This window comes from Idiotropiscis lumnitzeri, chromosome 17 (genome assembly GCF_059441095.1).
Source record: "Idiotropiscis lumnitzeri isolate Australia: NSW breed Sydney's pygmy pipehorse chromosome 17, RoL_Ilum_1.0, whole genome shotgun sequence".
In the NCBI taxonomy this organism is placed as follows: Eukaryota; Metazoa; Chordata; class Actinopteri; order Syngnathiformes; family Syngnathidae; genus Idiotropiscis; species Idiotropiscis lumnitzeri.
The window spans coordinates 2,473,380-2,493,875 of record NC_142407.1 but is presented as its reverse complement, the minus strand read 5'-3'; the positions used below and the strand labels follow the sequence as shown (position 1 = coordinate 2,493,875).

Here is a 20,496-nt window from a genome sequence, read left to right as displayed (position 1 = left end):
TACTATGTGGAAGCTTCAGACAATGATTTGAACTTTCCACTGAAGCAAAACTTTCATGTATTATACTTGATAGCAAGTTTTTGGCAAAACGTGTGGAATACAACCGCATATAATGAAATAGGTAACACATTTGATCCGCTTCTATCTGACATCTTGTTCTTTCGGTCACGACCCACAGCTCATGACCAAAGGTGAGGCTAGGAACGTAATTCGATAGGTAATTTGAGAGCTTCGCCTTTTGGCTGAGCTCCTTCTTCACCACAACCGATCGAAACAGGGTACGCACCACAGCCTGTCGATCTCATGCTCCACCCTCCCCTCACTTGTGAACAAGACCTCAAGATACTTGAACTCCTCCACTTGGGGCAGGCTCTCTTCCCCGACTTGGAGAGGACACTCCCCCCTTTTCCGACTGAGAACCATGGTCTCAGATTTGGAAGTGTTGATCTTCATCCCAACCGCTTCACACTCGGCTGCAAACCGCTCCAGTGAGAGTTGGAGATCATGGCTTGAAGAAGCCAACAGTACCACATCATGCAATAATGAGGCCATACTGAGGCCACCAAAACCGGATCCCCTCATTGCCTTGGCTGCGCCTAGAAATTCTGTACATAAAAGTTATGAACAGAATCTGTGACAAAGGGCAGCTTTGGCAGAATCCAACGTTCACTGGAAAGGAATCAGACTTACTGCCAGCAATGTGGGCCAAACTCTGACATTGGTGGTAGAGGGTTAGGGTTAGGGTTAGGGAACTGCTCGTATAGGGGGCTCGGTACACCATACTCCCGAAGCTCATTCCACAGAACTCTCCAAGGGACCAGGTCGAATGCCTTCTCCAAGTCCACAAAACACATGTAGACTGGTTGGGCGAACTCCCATGTACCCTCAAGGACCCTGCAGAGAGTGTAGAGCTCGTCCACTGTTCCACGGCCAGGACAAAAACCACACTGCTCGCTCCTCCTTAATCTGAGATTTGACCTCCCGATGGAACCTCCTCTTGTACCCCTGAGTGGACCTTACCAGGCAGGCTGAGCAGTGTGATTCCTCTACAATTGGAACACACACTCTGGTCCACCTTCCACCCGGGGTCAGCCAATCCAGAGGCACCGTCCCCAATGTCCACGCAATGTTGTAGAGGCGTGTCAACCATGAAAGCCCCTCAACATCTAGAGCCTTTAGGAACTCCAGGCGGATCGCAACCAACCCCGGGGCTTTGCCACAGAGGAGCTTGTTAACCACCTCCATGACTTCAATCCCAGAGAAAGGTGAGTCCACCTCAGAGTCTTCAAGCTCTGCTTCCTCAATGGAAGGTGCGTCGGTGGAATTGAGGAGGTCTTCGAAATATTCTCCCCACCGAATCTCACAACATCCGAGTCAATGTCAGCAGCTCTTCCCTATCTACTATAAACAGTGTTAATGGTGCACTGCTTCCCTCTCCTGAGATGTTGGATGGTGAACCAGAATTTCCTCAAAGCCAAGTTTTTGCTTCAGCAACCGCCAAAGCTTTGCCAGCCGGTATCTGTCAGCTGCCTCCTGAGTCCCACATATGAAAAAGGCCTGATAAGACTCCTTCTTCAGCCTGACAGCAACCCTTACCACTGGTGTCCACCAGTGGGTTCGGGATTTCCACCACGACAGGCACCGACCGCAGCTCCGATAGGCTGCCTCGACAATGAAAACACGAAACATGGTCCACTCTGACTGAATGTCTCCTTTCTCCCCCGGGACGTGGGCAAAGTTCTGCCGGAGGTGGGAGTTGAAACTTTTTCTGACAGTAGATTCTGCCAGACGTTCCCAGCAAACCCTCACAATACGTTTGGGTCGGACCGGCATCTTCCCCACCATTGGAACAAACACACCACCAGGTGGTGATCAGTTGACAGCTCCACCCCTCTCTTCACCCGAGTGTCCAAAACATGCAGCCGCATGTCCAATGATACCACTACAAAGTAAATAATCAAACTGCTGTCTATGGTATCCTGGTGCCAAGTGCACATTTGGACACCCTTATGTTTGAACATGGTGTTCTTTACGGACAATCCATGACGAGCACAGTTCAAGTAACAGAACACCACTTGGATTCAGATGCGCACACGACGGATGATTCTCCGTGCATGTTAGGCAGCGTTTGGTGGGGAGCGAGCGGCAGAAACTGCCACACAGGTGAGAAACGTTGCTGGCCAGTCCATAGAAGGGCCTGCTGGCCTCATTCTGCTGGGGAAGTTTAATGCCCACTCAGGCAATGACAGTGTGAGCTGGAGGGGTGTAGCTGGGAGACAGGTCAGGACAGCAGGCAGACCAGTCTTGTACCCGCACTCTTTTCCGACGAAGCCACACTGTTGCAACATTTACAGAATGAGCTTTAGCACTTTAGCAGGGCTTTACATCTTTAAAACTCAACAAACTTATTTTTATTCTTTGGCTTTTGTCTCAGCATGAGACTTGTTTTGGTTTTACTGGTTTTGGGCTTTTTATTGTCTTTTATTAATTTGCATTATTGGTTTTTGTTTTACGACTTATTTTTGATCCATGTATACCACTTTGTATAGAGCGGTGGTTCTAGTAAAAAAGTAATCTATGAATACAGTTGCGTTGAGTTGATAAGTATCATCTTAGATCGATCTCTCAGATGAGGCCATGGCTTTGTGGTTATGCTGGCCACCTGACATCTTATCTCTAAGATATCCAGCGTTGTCTCTATTAACCACGGCAAAAGAAAGTGGGCAAAAAAGGCAGCCTTGTCTGTCTGGAAAATGTGCTACAAAACTGGATACACTACAATACAATACAATACTAATAAACTATATCCATCCATCCATTATCTGGGCCGCTTATACTAAGAATCGCGGGCGTGCTGGAGTCTATCCAAGTTGTCGACTGACAGTAGGCGGAATACATCCTGGATTGGTTTCCAGGCAGTCATACACCACACAAAGACAATCAACCAATCACGCTCACAATCAAACCTAGTGACAATTTAGAGCAGGGGTGCTCACACTTTTTCAGCATGCGAGCTACTTATAAAATGACCAAGGCAAAATGATCTACCTACTATAAAAACTCAAATTTATTTATAAATATATTGAGGATTTTTTGTACAATGTATGTTGATGTAGCTTGCAGAACCGCATGAGCCAATGTTGCTCAACACAATTAACTATGCACATTTTTTGTCATTGCCTGAGTTTACTCTGATGACTTGCACTAAATTGAATCAGTGACGATTAGATGACTCACCCGGAACGATGCTTCGGTGGCAGCGTTCGCTTTTGAAGGAAGTTGTGTGAAATATGACTGCTGTCCTGACAACTGGCTTTTTAATTCCTTCACCTTTCTCTTCCTCAGCTCGCTTTTCGGCGGAAAGTCAGAATTATATTTTCCATGAACAGTCCGAAAATGCCGCTCCACATTTCCCTTCTTTGGTATTGCGATGGTAGACAGACGGATGAGGCAAACGCACTTCGAAAATGTCATCGTGAAAAACAACTTCTCGTCCCATTCCATATGAAAGTGATACGTTTTTGTCTTCTTATTTGGTCCAACATCCCCACTCATGTTTATGCTCCCCTTGAGTTCAAGAGAATAAAATGGGGGCTTAAAATTGGAGCTAACCAACTCGCTGCGTGGTGACCTATGAGTCACAAAAAAAAATCAGGTGTCATCTGACTGGGTGCCCTGTATCAATCAAATGACGGATAATGACGTCTATTTTTTAATGTCATGTGATCTACCCATACTACCTTTGCAATCAACTAGTAGATCACGATTGACGTAATGAGCACCCCTGATTTAGAGCGTCCAATCAACTTACAATGCATGTCTTTGGAATGTGGGAGGAAACCGGAGTACCCAGCTAAAACCCACACAGTTGCGGGGAGAAAATGCAACGGCCGGAACCGTAATCAAACCCTGCACGTCTGCACTGTGAGGCAGATGTGCTAACCGGTTTTACACTGTGGAGCCTGTATACACTACATGTATAGTAATTTGGAATAGTGTAGAGAAGAAACGGTATGGATAGTAACGTCTCCACAAGCGCATCATTAATGACAGAGTTAATTTTTTTTTCTTTTTTTTAACTGGATATATCAGTTGATATCCTGGTCTTCTAGGCAACTACTTTCAGCTCCACCCACAATTTGGAGTTTGGGTTAGGTCCAAACACCAAAGAGCCATAGCACATGCCCGTGGTGAAGTACCTGTGCTGTCGTATATTCAATAGGAATCTTTTGAATGACTCATCATTGGACACATTATCATCCGTAAACAAGATGCCATAATGTCTTTAAAAATCATACATAACATACATATCATGCATATTATGCCCTTCTACCTTTGAGAAGCAACAGAAGCAGCAGCCTCAAGAGCAAACTGTCTCATGACACTCTCCTCCAAGTACTTTTGTTCCCACTTGGTCATATCGGCCTCCAGAGCCAAAATGCGCTCCTCCTTCTCCCTCAAGTGCTCCATTAGTGCAGTGACACTATAATCTGATGGTATCACACCATTGTTCTGTGTGCTTCCCTGACGCTGGAAAAGAAAAAGACATTTTGATTACAATAACTTCAAACTTAATTACAGCTGTATGTACACATAATTTAAAATATGTAAAGAATCATGTACATTCATTCAATTGCTTTAATACAAAGGTCAGCATGGATTTGGCTGATGTTTTGGGTGAATTTGTTTATTTAGGACAAGGACAAAGCTTCACTTTCTCTTATTATATCTGGGTCGAAACTGGATCAAGCATGGACAAATGGCAAATCATCATGCATTTATATCATCTTATGAGTGTAGCAACCTAACCCTGCTCTCTCTGAACATAAAAAGTATTTATTACATTGATCTTATCAAGGAAGGGTATATCAAACCACATGTGAAACATGCCAGAGACAGAAAGGCAAACGTATAATGTATTGACTGATATGCAACACCTACCACCCCATAACCCATACCGCCCCAGCTCATACATAGAGCAGTTGCAGCCGCAAATAATGATGCAGCACCCACGAAATTGGAAGACTGTGTCACAGCAATTGCTTATACCATGCAAGGATCATGTAGTTGACCTCTCATCAGTGCAGCAGCATGCTCCCCCAGGATCAACAGACAGTTGACCAGTAAGACACCGGTACCTTCCATCTGGTCATACAAAACACCTCCCAAAATGTAAAACATTACCTTCATACACGTGTACTTTACCGTACTGGTACTTTCCATCTGGTCACAGAAACCAGTTCTCAAAATGTAAAACATAACATTCAGACTCTCTTGAATCACATTTTTTTATTCATGCAGGAAAACTCACCAAACATTGTTCACTTACTGGCCTGGTGAAAATTTTGATCTGCGATCTGCAGTGAAAGCGGGGAGCAAGTGGTGGAACGTTTATAAAATTGGAGGCATGCGCTGGAAAAGAAAGGAATAAAGATTAGCAGAAGTAAGGAAAGCATATGTGCATAAATGAGATAGCTGGAGGAAGAAGAATGAGGTGACAGGGAAAAGAGATAACGAGGTTGTTACCGTTGTTTTTCAAGCTACCCAGAACTCCCATAGCCTAGTCATTTGACCAGGAAGGCAGGAGTGTCAGCGGATAAGCCAAGCTATTGTTGTGTTGAGGTATATTAAATTACATGTACCAGAATCCTATAAAATCTACTATATATATTGCATGTATGAAAAATATATGCAAAAAGAATGTTGAGCAGAGCGGCGTTTCTCTCATGGGTTTGTCATGGTTGCCCTGCCATAGACTGTGTGCACCTCCTGATCTCAGCCGCTCGGGAGGATGTCTGACATGAAATTGGGGATATTCAACATGATGGATTTTTTGGGCTTTTCATACATCATGTTTGTTTACTCCGAAGTCTTGTGTAATCTCGAGGAGTTTTGTGAGACTCTTTGTCTGATGTTAGATTATCTGTGAATGAATGTGGTTCGTCTGTAATGTGTTGATCTCGCCACGTGGCTGCACAGCACACACGATATGTTCAAAATTGTAACAGGCAGGATTTTTTTCTCGTCACGTGTGGGATATCTCAGAGTTTGGAGGTCAGTCGTCAATTTTAAAAACTTGCAGTGGAACCTGCTTCAAAGCCCTCAATTTTGGCACAACAACTTTCACACTTCCACTTACACTCTGTCTGCATGCTCATATAAGCACAACAGTGATTGACCAGAGATTCTGATGTGGGGGATGGGTAAGGCTTTGTCTGCACCTGTGACTGGTGAAGAATAGAGACCCAGGCTTTTTCTGTCTTGTTAGGAAATGTACATGTTGATGAAATTTTGGCCAGACAGTCTTGAGATCAGTATGATTAAAAGTATTAAAAGTGTAAACTCCCTCAGCAGGTAGAATAGTGTGTACTTCCTTTCTAAGTATCTCAGCTCCATGCATTGTAGATATAAACAGACTCCGCCACCGCGAGTCTTCCCTCCATTTGCGATGGCCCTATTCACTTGATATGGCAGAATCAGGAACATTGTCACGCAGTTTGTGTGTTTCAGTGAAAACCATCAGACAGCAATTACTCAACATTTGATTCACTGATCTCAGAAACACCTTGAGAACTTGATAAGGGTTTAAAAACGCACAAAAATTCATGAAACTGCAAACGCATCAGGCCTGGCCCCAAAAATAAATTCATATGTTAAAGATTTCATAAAATATTATCAAAATGCCAGTATCTCAACATGGCCCGGGCTGCGAGGGCCCCTCATTGTTCTTTGTCTTATTATTATTATTATGATTGATATTATTATTCGTCATAATCGTCATGATGATGGAAATTTCCTCTCTTTCACGGCCGCTGGCCGCTCCAACCGGTAATGATTCTTCCCGACATTTTGTTTCAGAGGCCATTCATCGGAGACAAAGGTTTAACATTGGGGATCACAGTCTCGGAAGACCATCGATTTCTTGTGTCTGGACTTGTGTCTGGATCTCCACGCAACTTCGCCTGTGGCTGGTGAGTCAAATTCGGGAGAGGCAGACACGGCCGCAGACGTCGCAAGTGTGAGCTGGAACCGGTGCTGGTGTAGGCATGGTGGTTTTCTGCTTCCTCAACTTCCTTTTTGTGTCTCGGTGTAGAGACCGGGCGGTTTCGTGGGTCTGCAGTCCGTTTCGTAAAGCTTGTTTCCATTTCTGACGGTCCAGGGTGACATCTTCCCATTCGGCTGGATTGATGTTGAATGATTTTAGGTCGTGCTTGCAGACATCCTTGTATCGGAGCAGTGGGCGGCCAACCTGCCTCTTCCTTGACTGTAGCTCTGCATACAGAGTGTCTTTTGGCATGCGGCCATCGTCCATGCGACAGACGTGGCCCAGCCAGGGCGACGCCGTTGTTTCATCAGGGAGTGCAAGGTGGGGAGCTGTGCTCTCTCCAGGATAGCGCTGTCTGTGACCCTGTCCTGCCAGGTGACTCCCTGTATACATCTCAGACAACTCAGATATGAGTTTAGTCACCTGTCATGGTGTGCGTAGGGAGTCTGGGCTTCGCCGCCAACGCAGGCTCTGTACACTTGTACCTTGGTATGAATTGTGAGCCTGCTGTTCTCCCATACTCTAGATGTTAACTTCCCAAAAGTGGAAGCTGCTTTCCCAATCCGACTGCTGACCTTAGCATCAAGTGACAGATTGCTGGAGATGGTGGACCCGAGATAGGTAAAGCTACTGATAGCTTCCAGTGTGTAGTTGTTAATGGTGATGGACTGTGGGGCTGTAGTCCCCTGGCCCAATGTCTCGGTTTTGTTTAGACTGAGGGTGAGGTTGAAATCTTGACATGCTTGGCTGAACCGGTCGAGGAGAATCTGCAAGTGTTCCTCGTGAGTGTTGCCAATGCTGCATTATCCGCAAACAACATATCCTGGATGGTGAATGGTCTAATCTTTTGTTTTTGCTTTCAGTCGGAGGAGATTGAAAAGTTTGCCGTCTGTCCTGGTGTGTAGGTAGACTCCCTCAGTCGATGTTCCAAAGGCTTGGCACAGGAGGAGAGAGAAAAATATCCCAAACAGAGTGGGTGCCAGCACACAACCCTGTTTGACACCACAGCAGATGTTGAAGGGTTCAGAGGTGCACCCATCGAACTGGACAGTAACTTTCATATCTGTGTGGAAGGACTGAAGGATGCTGAGGAGTCTTGGTGGGCAGCCGATCCGTTCCACCAGTTGGAAGAGTCCGCTCCTGCTCACCAGGTCGAAGGCCTTGGTAAGGTTGACGAAGGGCATCTACAGAGGTTTACGTTGCTCTCTGCACTTCTCCTGCAGCTGTCTCAGGGTGAAGATCATATCAGGAGTTGATCTTCCTGCTCTGGACCCTGCCTGTGACTCTGGGTAGAGCTTCTCTGCGAGGACTTAGAGTCTATTTAGTGCAACTCGAGCAAAGAGCTTGCCGGTGATGCTAAGTAGGGAGATTCCGCAGTAGTTGTTACTGTCACTCCTGTCTCCCTTGTTCTTATACAAGGTGACAATGTTTGCATTCCTCATGTCCTGTGGGACAGAGCCTTCTCTCCAGCACAGGCATAAAAGCCTGTGCAGTCTATGCGGAAGGGCAGGCTTCCTGCACTTAAGGACTTCAATGGTTATACCATCGACTCATGGAGCTTTCCCACTGGTCAGGCTGTTGATGGCTTTGCTTAGCTGCTCGGATGTTGGTTCCGTGTCGAGCTCTTCCATGACTGGTAGGCGCCCTACATGCCTGAGGGCTGCATCGAAGACACTATTGTCCCTGGCGTACAGCTCTGAGTAGTGTTCCACCCATCGGTCCAGCTGTTTAGAGCGGTCAGCAATGGTTTCTCCAGAGGCTGATTTCAGTGGGGCCACTGTGTGGGGTGATGGTCCGAGTGCCTTTTTAATGCTGTCGAATATGAGTCTGATGTTGCCTGTGTCAGCAACTGATTGTATGTTGCTGCAGAGCTGAAGCCAGTCGTCGTTGGCACAGCGTCGAGAGGCTTGTCTAAGCTTCCTCCTAGAGGATCGGAGGGCCTGTAGAGTTTGCGTGTTTGGAGTGAACTTGTAATTTGTGAGGGCGATGCGTTTTTCCTCAAGAATTGGTGCCAATGTTGTCTGGTTGGCATCGAACCAGTCATTTGGCTTGCCCTTCTTTTTGACAAACACTGTCAGGGTTGCATTGAAAATGGCGCCCCTCAAGCCATCCCAGTCTTGCTGGGCAGAGCAAGAGAGGGGTGGGTCGGGGAAAGAATCCTCAAGGGCATGGAGGAAGGCTCTAGCTTTGGTTGGGTCGTATGTTCTGCTGTTGTCGATGCGGGGGGCTCCTTTGGGTTTGGCCCTGTACAGGTTTTTTGCTTGTAGCTTGACTCTACAAAGCACAAGCAAGTGATCTGTGTTGCAGACTGCACTGTGAAGGCTGCATGTTTGAAGGATGCTTTTGAGATCAGGCGTGCGTGTTATGAAGTCTAACTGGTGCCAGTGACCAGACCGTGGGTGTCTCCAAGAGACTTTGTGGATGGGTTTGGACTGGAAGTAAGTGTTGGTGATGCAGAAGTGATGGTATGTGCAGAACTCCAGAAGGCGCTGCCCGTTTTCAGTCAGTTTACCGATGCCATGGTGTCCCAGGCAGGATGGCCAGCATTCATGGTCGGCTCCAACCCTTGTGTTGAAGTCGCAAGGTAAAGGCGCTCTTGGCAGGGGATGTTTTTCACAGACACTTTGAGTTCATCGTAAAACCAGTCTTTTATTTCTTGGGGGGAGCTGAGTGTTGGAGCATACACACTCACTAGGTGGACAGGTCCCGTGGATGTATTGAGGCAGAGAGCCAGGATTCTCTCTGAGAAGCCGGTGGGTGGGGTACCACTGCTCCCAGAAGTGTTTTCCAGACAGCAACCCTACTCCATAGTCCCTGGTTTCCTCAGGAGGCTTCCCCCGCCAGAAAAAAAGGTAAAAACCCTTCCCTTGAGGGAGCCAGATCCGTGAAGTTGTGTTTCCTAGAGGTTCAAGATGTTAATTCTGCGCTTCAGAAATTCGTTGTTTATGACTGCAGTTTTACGGACATCACTGACCTCTTGTAGGTTGTTGCTGAGCTCGGGTGTCATGGTTCTGACATTCCAGCACCCCAGGCGTAATGCTAGAATCTTCTGTGGGTTTTTTGTCTTGCGCAGAGCGTGATTTTACAGCCTGCTTGTTGGGGTGAATCCCGAAGCTCCATGCACCCGATGGAGCAGGCAGCTTGTGGCGGAATAGCACCTTATTGGCTGGGGGCTGCCCAGCTTGAGGCGGCCGGAAGCTGTCCAATGAGACCAAACATCTCTCCCACCGTTTATTATTATTATACAGCTGATTAATCACATTTTTGGGAACCGAAACATACAGCAACACACCAAATTTCGCACAGTCATCAGGCCTGGTGAAATTGTTGATGAATTTATAGTTAATCTCGTGCACATGCTCTAAAACGTGAATATAAACAGGGCTCCAGACTAAGTTCTTATGAAGAGCACAGTCACCCCTAACTCAAAATGTTGGTGCAAGTAGATCATTTAGAGGCGCACAAAGTAAATATACAAATTTCCTCTCAATTATTCATTGTATTACTGATTATACACAGCAAATCATCCAATCAGACTATCCCGCCTTTTTTTGACATGACAGTTGCCTCACAAAATAATGTGGTTATATTATCAGGATTTTTCCCCTCAGACACGTGACATTTACTTGGAAGAAAGTAAGAACTGGTAGTCCTCTTTATCATTGTAAATGCCAAATATGGGTCAAATGTGTGCATGCACTACGTCTGTTGAGCACTGTGTGGCGTTGTGATTGAGCATATAAAAGGGAAAAGGAAGAAAGAGCGGGATGGTATTGATTTAAAGGGCATACAGGTTTTGACCGCTTTGTCGGAGTTTGTACAACCCTACGGATTGTGTTTTAAAGTCGTTTTAAGCTTGGAGATTGCTGAATAAACTACAACTTTTAGTAAACCACTCATGGACTCTATAATCAATGACACAGCCAAGCAACAACAGGTAACAAAACGGCCAGCGCGTCAGACCAAGCCATTCCAAACAAACAAGCTATCAATACTTCACTAGCCCTCTAGTAGACTGGCTAGTACAATCATAGTTCAGCATTTACAAGAGTTAACCCTAATCCTGTGAAATTTATAGATTTGAATGAGAACTGTAGCAAGACGGAGTATCTGTAAATGAGAGGGACCCAAGAGGAAGAGTGAGCTTACAGGGAGAAGAGATCAAGAAGGTAGAAGAGTTTAAGTATCTAAGGTCAACAATCCAGAGCAATGGAGAGTGTGGAAAAGAAGTGAAGAAGCGTGTGCAGGCTGGCTGGAACGCGTGGAGAAAAGTATCAGGTGTGATGTACGATAGAAGAGTTTCAGCAAAAATGAAAGGAAAGATTTATAGAACTGTTGTGAGACCAGCGATGTTGTCTGGTCTGGAGACAGTGCCACTGAAGTAAAGACAGAAGTCAGAGCTGGACGTTGCAGAGATGAAGATGCTAGGGTTCTCTTTGGGAGTGACCATAATTGATAGCAGAACACTTTGCACTTGGTATATGAATGGCATGAGAGATGCATGTTTTCTGTTAATTTTATTTCTTTTTGGGATATGAATGGCAAGAGTGATACATATTTTGTGTTAATTGTATTTCTCTGTTCCTTGTTTTGGTTGTTCTATTTACTAGTATGCTGTTCATCAAGGTGATAGTTTTGATGTAAACAGTTGTTTTCGTCAATGATGATGAAAATATTTAGTAAACGCTTCTTTTTTTCATGACAATTAGGAAGCGATGACGAGCTAAACATAACTCTGTGATGACAAAAACGTGACGTACAAGAATTTTCGTTGACGAGATGAAAAAGACTAAATTGTTAGCGAGTGGTCCGTCAGACATTCCAAGTTTATGACATCCCTTTCTATTGTATATGTAATGTGTCTTTCAAAAAATTACAATGAAGTGCAACCTATCCTGCGTTTGAGCACGCCCAGCACCCTGCGCCGCACACACACCGTCGCGCACACCAGTACAAGAAAACACAAACACGTCTACGGTAATTCGTCCCGGCTCACGTACACTGAGATGCTTTCCTTTGACGGACCAGGGCAACAGTAACGCTCGGTAAGATACTTGGTTCTGATAAGCTGTTAGAAGTAAAGAAGACATGTTTAATTGAGCTTGGACCTGTGGTACTGTATTAGAACAAGTCAAGTCCATGTTGTTAAAATGTTTTATTTTATGTTGCTTTACGTGAAATAAAGGCACAACCTTTGCCAAATAAAAGGTTCTGGTGCTCGGCTCATTTTGGATCAATGAACATTGATTCCACTGTGACCACTTTTACGTGCTTTTTCTTCCGGTTCCGGCGCCGCGCGAGTGGCTGCCTGTTTACAGCAGCGTGGCTCACTATTGAGCCTTTTTCGTGTGTTTTTTCCCTTTACCCTGTTTTATTTTATTTTTACGTCATCTCAGCAATGGACATACAACTTGCGGTGGTTTTACTGCTGTTGGGGGCTGTTTTTTGCGCGATCGTGTCCGGAGATGAAACTCGGAGCTACGGATCGATCGTGTACTCAAGAGATCAGCTGTTAGCACTCCGTGCTAACCCTGCGTCGGCTCCCGGAGCGAGACCCGATATCCCCCGCGAGCTGAGGAGGAAGAGACGGGGATGTCGTGCGGGGGCTAAACGCCAGGCAAGGAGGAGACGATACAACCCCGTCCTCCCGTCCGTTATTATGGGGAATGTTAGATCCCTCCCCAATAAAATGGACGAGCTAACAGCGCTAACTCGGCACGAGAGGATTGTCCGGGAGGCTAGCTTGCTGGTGTTCACGGAGTCGTGGCTAACAGAGCTAACGACGGACGCCGTCGTGGAATTGGACGGCTTCCAAATACTACGCGCGGACAGGACACTGGAGAGCGGTAAGAGGAAAGGGGGAGGGCTGGCTGTGTTTGTTAATGATAGATGGTGTAACCCTGGGCACATAACTGTTAAGGATCAACTTTGCAGTCGGGACATTGAGCTGATAGCTGTTTGCATGCGTCCGTTCTATTTACCGCGAGAGTTCAGTCATGTGATCGCGGTGGCGGCGTACGTGCCACCCTCTGCTAACAGTGAGACAGCCTGTGACGTACTGACTGCAGCTGTGAGCAGGCTACAAACACAGCACCCAAATGCCCTTCTCCTTATCTCTTGTGACTTCAATCATGCTTCTCCTTCCTCCTCTCTGCCTTCATTCACACAATATGTAACCTGCCACACCAGAGACAATAAAATATTGGACCTTTTCTATGCCAACACCAAGGAGGCGTACACATCATTGCCCCTCCCCCCGCTGGGCAAAGCTGACCACAACTTGGTTGCTCTCCTGCCTGTGTACAAACCTCTGGTCCGCAGGCAGCCAGCTGTGACACGCACAGTTCAGCGATGGTCCGGAGAAGCCGAGGAGGCCTTAAAGGACTGTTTCAACACAACTGTGTGGGAGGTATTCAGCGAAGCTCACGGTGAGGACATTAATGGTCTAACAGACACAATTACAGACTATATTAACTTCTGCATGGAGAACACCATTCCCACCAGGACTGTAAGATGTTTCTCCAACAACAAACCCTGGATCACACCGGACATTAAAGCTCTCCTGAAGGAGAAAAAGAGGGCTTTTGTGTCAGGCGACAAGGACGAGCTGAAGAGAGTGCAGCGTCAGCTGAGAAGGAGGACCCGAGAGGGGAAAAAGTCCTACAGGATGCGGCTGGAGGAACAACTGCAGCGGAACAATGCCAGGGATGTCTGGAGGGGCCTGAAGACCATCTCAGGCCACGGACAATCAGGTAAGACCCAGAAGGGGGGGGGGGCTTCAGTGGGCAAATGAGTTGAACCTATTTGTCAATAGGTTTGATCAAATGCCTGTCCCCGTTCAGGCTCCCCTGCTGCAGCCCCACCAACCCCTGCTGCCACTGCGAACGAGACCCTCTCTCCCCCTCTCTTTCCCCTCTCTCTCTCCACAGGCTCCAGTTCCCAGCCTCATCAGACAACCACCACTTCCTCCTGCTCAGCCTTGTTCCTCACAACATCTCAGGTGAAGAACCAGCTGAGGAAGATGAAGGCGAGGAAGGCAGCAGGCCCAGATGGGATTAGCTCCCAGCTCCTCAAATCCTGCGCAGACCAGCTGTGTGGAATCGTCCAGCACATGTTCAACCTGAGCCTGAAGCTGGGCAGAGTCCCCCAGCTGTGGAAAACATCCTGCCTGGTTCCGGTTCCAAAGACACCCCATCCGAAGGAGCTCAACAACTTCAGACCAGTGGCGCTGACGTCTCATCTGATGAAGACCCTGGAGAGACTGGTCCTCGTCCATCTGCGCCCCCTGGTCAGCTCCTCAATGGACCCACTCCAGTTCGCATACCAGCCTGGCATCAGTGTGGATGATGCCATCATCTACCTGCTCCACACTTCACACTCCCACCTGGAGAAGGCGGGGGGCACGGTGAGGATCATGTTCTTTGATTTCTCAAGTTCTTTCAACACCATCCAGCCCGCCTTATTGGGAGACAAGCTGGAGCAGGTGGGAGTGGCCCACCACCTCATCACATGGATCCACGACTACCTCACAAACCGGCCACAGTACGTGAGGACACAGGACTGTGTGTCTGACGTGCTCCTCTGCAGCACGGGAGCGCCGCAGGGAACTGTTCTGGCTCCCTTCCTGTTCACCCTCTACACCTCGGACTACAAATACAATTCCACAACCTGTCACTTGCAGAAGTTCTCTGATGACTCTGCGATTGTCGGCCTCATCACTGACGGAGACGATCGGGAGTACAGAGGGGTTACGCAGGGTTTTGTGGTCTGGTGTCAGCAGAACCGCCTCCAAATCAACGCTGGGAAATCCAAAGAGCTGGTGGTGGATTTCCGCTAGCGTCGGCACTCTCCACCTGCACCAGTGAATATCCAGGGAACAGACGTTGAGAGGGTCTCAACTTACAAGTACCTGGGTGTTCATCTGAACAATAAACTGGACTGGAGCAACAACACAGACGCTCTCTATAGGAAGGGTCAGAGCAGACTCTTCCTACTCAGGAGGCTGAGGTCCTTTGGCATTCGGGGAACACTCCTCAGGAACTTCTATGACTCGGTGGTTTCATCAGTCATCTTCTATGGAGTGGTCTCCTGGGCAGGAGGCATCTCGGGCCGGGACAAAAAACGTTGAGAGGGTCTCAACTTACAAGTACCTGGGTGTTCATCTGAACAATAAACTGGACTGGAGCAACAACACAGACGCTCTCTATAGGAAGGGTCAGAGCAGACTCTTCCTACTCAGGAGGCTGAGGTCCTTTGGCGTTCGGGGAACACTCCTCAGGAACTTCTATGACTCGGTGGTTTCATCAGTCATCTTCTATGGAGTGGTCTCCTGGGCAGGAGGCATCTCGGGCCGGGACAAAAAGAGACTGGACAAACTAGTGAGGAGGGCCAGCTGTGTCCTGGGCTGCTCCCTGGACTCTGTGGACTCAGTGGGGGGCAGGAGGATGACGGCAAAACTGTCATCAATGCTGGACAACCCAGCCCACCCACTCAATGACATTCTGAGAACACTCCACAGCTCCTTCAGTGATAGACTGTTACACCCTCGCTGTACCAAAGAGAGATTTCACCGCTCCTTCCTGCCGACTGCTGTCAGACTTTTTAACAAGAACATTGGGTCAGGCCTACAAACGGGAGGGCATTAGCTCAATTGTGCAGTCCTGTGATGCAATATATACTACTACTGTACTTTCAGCCAATGATGTACTTAAATATTGACCAATGATGTATTTTGTTTACCATTACAGTATTCTTATAACAGTACTTCTATCACTGCAGCATTTTTACCATTGCAGGACGTTCACTATTACAGTACTTTTATCATTGCAGTACTTTTATCATTGCAGTACTTTTATCATTGCAGTATTTTCTATCATGCAGTACTTTTATATCATTTCAGTACTGCACTCTCTTATTTATTTATCTAATTTATATATTTGTCTGTATTATTGTTGTATTGCACTGGAGAGGGGAGCCCTCTAATCTCGTTGCACACTTGAGTACAATGACAATAAAGGGATTTCTAATTCTAATTCTAATTCTAATACAGTACTTTTATCATTGCAATATTTTTATGATTGCAGTATTTTCAATCATTCTGTAGTTTTTATCATTACAGCGTTTCCCCCTCTGTATAATGGACAGGCATTATGAGTGTTTCCTTACACTTAGATACGTTTATAATGTGTATATTTGCATGCTTTTTATGAATGTCTGCTGCTAATGTTATACATTAACGGCTACATTACGCCGCCGACTCTGTGTGATCTATATCTTTGCTGCTGTAACACCTCAAATTCCCCATTGTGGGACTAATATAGGACATCTTATCTTATCTTATCTTTGTAATTGACAATCCTTAGTAGTCAATCAGAAAGTCTTTTCTATTGGGTGGAAACCTTGGATGCCTATTTTTAACTAAAACGGACGAAAACCTTTTTGAGTTTTCATCGAATAAATTTACGAAAACTACACTAAAATCTTTTTTGCGTTTCCATTGACTAAAACTAGATTAAAACTATCACGAATAGGAATGACAAAATGTGACAAAAATTAAAAAGCATTTTTGTCCGAATGACCAATACTAAATCTAAAATGCCTGCCAAAAACAACACTGGATGTAAAACACTGACTGTAAGTAGTGTGGTGATTAGTGACAACTCTCCCTTTGTGTGATCATGTACTGTTAAAGTTCAGGTGTCTGACCCACTGGTGGTTGAATTGCCACAAAAGCTGGCCCCAAACTTGAGGGACTGCGGGATTGCCAATGACATGTGACTAACTCAGTTTTTCCCCAGTTGCCTTTTGTTAAAACAGCCTTTTTCAAAAGATGCGCTAGCATACATGGTAGTTTATGTTTTAGTGCTAGGGTATGTCTTGACACGCCTGCGCCCAATACAGAAATAGCACCCGCAACTGAGATTGCGCCCTTTAATACGGTGCGCCCTATGGTCATGGGGATACGGTAAATAAAAATAAAACAACGCTTCTCTTTTCATATGTACGTTCAAATAACTATGCATGAGCGTGATGTGGAGACCTATTTTTCATTACACACTATAAATAAAAATGAACTAAATAAAAAAAAAAAAAACTACATTTTTATAGACCCTAGAATAAGATATTCAGTACAGTTTCTCATGTCTATGTCTAATAGTGTAGTATAATATGTCGAATTTTAATATATTTTTGCAATACTATATTTTTAAACCAGTCCTTCTCAATTATTTTCTGTTATGCTCCCCCGAGCAAGAAGAAAACAATTTGCGCACCCCCTACCACCATCCACTCTCCGCCGCATCTATTAATAATAGCATTTTTATTGCAAAACAAACCTACACCGTAAAGTTAAAATGAAGAGCTACTTTGGGAGAGCGCTACTTCCAACTACAGGAGTGGATGTGTAATTAATTATACTTTATTGTCCCCAGGTTCACACGCGCCCCCCTCAACATCACACTGTGCCTCCCAAGGAGACCCTGCCCACTATTTGAGAAGCACTGTTTTAAACACAAAAACTGATTCACAACTTTTAAAATGTATTTTGATATTCTTCCATAAATTAACGCATTTTACAGAAACACACATGGTTTATGTTTATGTTTGTTCTTATCCTTGGTTTTATAAAGACACTTGTGCCCCTTAATCTATAACACTCTGATTTCAAACAGCTTCTTGATATTGTGGCAAAATTTGTTATTGTGTGCTTTGTACATGATTTGTGATGTCATAGAATTTGAGCGTGTTTAATTTGTTAAACAGTAATCCCTTGTTTATCGCGGGGGATACGTTCCAAAACTAACCCGCGATAGGTGAAATCCGCAAAGTAGTCATCTTTATTTTTTTTTATTATTTTACAATGCATTTGATATGATGCATGGTTTGTTTGTGCGTGTAGATGGGACGTTGTGGTCCTGCAGTGCCACCTGCTACGTTCGTTTTAAGTGTGTTATTTCTTCTTCTATTTTTTTTTTTGTAAATAAACTTCTGGGTTGCTTCACTTTGAGTGTGCTCATAGGTTGACAGAGGAGCGGTAAAAAAGCCATCTATATTAACACACACTGGGTATAGAATATTAATTTGATTGTTTTGGGAAAGAATTGACATTGTGATTTTTCTTTATTTTACAATGTCTGTAGCTCAGAATCTCGATGTGTATCCCAAGCTAAGGCAAGATAGCTGACTGTCGGAACTGTTAACTAGCGTCCTTAGAGAGCGTAATGAGGTACGAAATGAGTGTATAAAATGTTAAATATATTAGAAATGTAAATTATTAGTTGGATGGCAAATTGAAATGGTGTTATTTGATTCATTTGTATTTCTTCATTCCTTTGTATTGATTTGATAGGAGCTCTAAGAGCCAGTTCTTGTTCTGCTATATTTTATTTTATGTTAGGAATTTACAAAGACTAATGTTTAGACCTTATAGGTAAACTATAGGATTTAGAATTTACTGGGTTGTAAATAATGGTGTAGTTAATTTGATTATTATGATTTGTGATTGACTGCGCATGCGCGTGTGGAGAGATCCCCCCTGGGCATACAGAGGAAGAGTAGACAATGTGTTGGTAGTCATGGAAGCAAAACAGCTTTTAATTTTACACAGGATGCATATAGTTTTTGAGATTTTTCTTTCCACATTTTCCATGTGCGGGTTCCAACATAATTTATCGTCAATAATAACTCCAAGCAATTCAGTTTCATTTACTCTTACTATTTCACTTAAATTGACGATAATTTTGACTGTGTTAAATTTGTCTGGTACTAAAGATTACTTTGTTTCAAAGAACATTTTGTTATTAGCGTCAAACCAGGTTTTTAAAACAGTTAACTCTGCTTCCCAAAGTATTCAGAAGTCACTCGAGGTTTTCTCCACATCAGTATAAAGTTGTGTCATCAGTGTCACGATCCGTTTCCGTTTGTGTTTCAGCGAGTGGGCGTTCCCTCCGCGCTCGTCCCGTCGCACGTCACAGGGCAGGGAGAGACGCGCCTCAAGCCGCGCAGCTGAAACTGATCACGTCATGATTACGGACTACTTAAGCCGCCGCCGAGGATCAGTCGGCGTCGGATGATTATCCTGCGATGCTCACGTTCATGCTTCACGTTCTAGATTTTGCCTTTCTTGTTCCGTGTATTGATTGTTGCGTTATCTGTATTTTCTGCCTCAGCTACTTTTCGGCTCGCTTTATGTTCTCATGTTCGCTGTTTGGATTTCCCTTATCCTTTCGTGGTAAGCCATTCTCGTTTTCTTGTATTCCTTGCTATGCAAGCGCTTTAGTTTTAATCATCGTTTTTCTTTCCTGGTGTGATTGTGTCCACCAGCGTTTTCCGTTATCGTCCCCCGCGACGGTTGTAACTATTGATATCTGCCTCTATTTAGATTCTCCCCTAATTCATACTCCAGTATTTGTGTGGATTGATTACTCTTTGACGGTCCCAATAGACACCTTGTCGGAACCTCTTTCCGTTATCAGCGTTTTAAGAGTCCACCCTCCGCTTACGGCCTCGGCCGGACAGCGATCCTGTCAGAATCATCCGACCATTGACTCTGCTGACCGCGAAAAGATTTTTACGGCTGTGGCCAGTCAAGGACGTTTAGTGGGTCAGCAGGGGACCGAGCTCGCCTCCCTGCGCGAAGCGATCGGCCTGCTGGCTCAACGCTTAGAAAGCTACGACGCTCGTTTAAACCCCCTATTTGCTCCCGGTGCGGACCCGGCCGCTTCTGCGTCCGGAACGCCGTATCCGGGGTTCCCGGTTAGAGAACCCAGCCTGCCCCACCCCGGCCGTTATGGCGGGGAGCCCGGCCTCTGCGGGTCCTTCATACATCACTGCCGGCTGATTTTCGATCAGCAGCCCTTCACCTACTCCCATGATAGCTCTAAGGTCGCGTTCATGATGAGCCTCCTGACTGGTCAAGCCAGCGCGTGGGCCATGGCCGTGAGCACCGCTCGTCCGGAAATTCGGTCGTCGTTTTCCGCTTTCCTTACGGAGTTCCAGACCGGTGCTCCGGCCAGATGTCCCGCGGGTCGACTGTACGTCCCGACCCAACACCGCGCGGAGGTGATCAGATGGGGTCATGCATCCAAGCTGGCCTGCCACCCGGGCATTCGCCGCACCCTGGGACTGATCGGGCAACGCTTCTGGTGGCCATCCTTGAAGACTGACGTAACAGACTATATTCGGGCCTGCTCCGCTTGCGCCACCAGCAAGTCCTCTCACCAACCGCCGGCGGGCCTCCTACAGCCCCTACCGATTCCTGCACATCCATGGTCCAATATTGCCTTGGATTTCGTCACCGCGCTTCCCGCATCACGAGGAAAGACAGTCATCCTGACCATCGTGGACCGGTTCTCCAAATCAGCGCACTTCATCGCCCTGCTAGTCCAACACGTGGTGAGACTGCACGGGATTCCGGACGACCTGGTGTGCGACCGTGGGCGGCGGGTTTTCCA

General features: G+C 46.0%; 1 protein-coding gene across 9 annotated transcripts in view; it reads right to left on the bottom strand.

Annotated features, from left to right (window-relative positions):
* Nucleotides 1–20,496, bottom strand: part of amot (angiomotin) — a 172,578-nt gene that overhangs the window by 58,255 nt on the left and 93,827 nt on the right. For 6 of the 9 annotated variants that reach the window (XR_015839549.1, XR_015839550.1, XM_088278846.1 and 3 more), the window contains 2 exons: nucleotides 5,312–5,412; nucleotides 4,334–4,530 (listed from right to left, as the gene is read on the bottom strand). Coding sequence is in view for 7 of the 9 variants with exons in the window: in XM_088278846.1 (XP_088134972.1) it covers nucleotides 4,334–4,530; nucleotides 5,312–5,412 (298 nt within the window). In the remaining 2 variants the exon portion in view is untranslated. The remainder of the gene's footprint in view (nucleotides 1–4,333; nucleotides 4,531–5,311; nucleotides 5,413–20,496) is intronic. The other 3 variants (XM_088278850.1, XM_088278852.1, XM_088278847.1) reach the window with 2 other exon arrangements.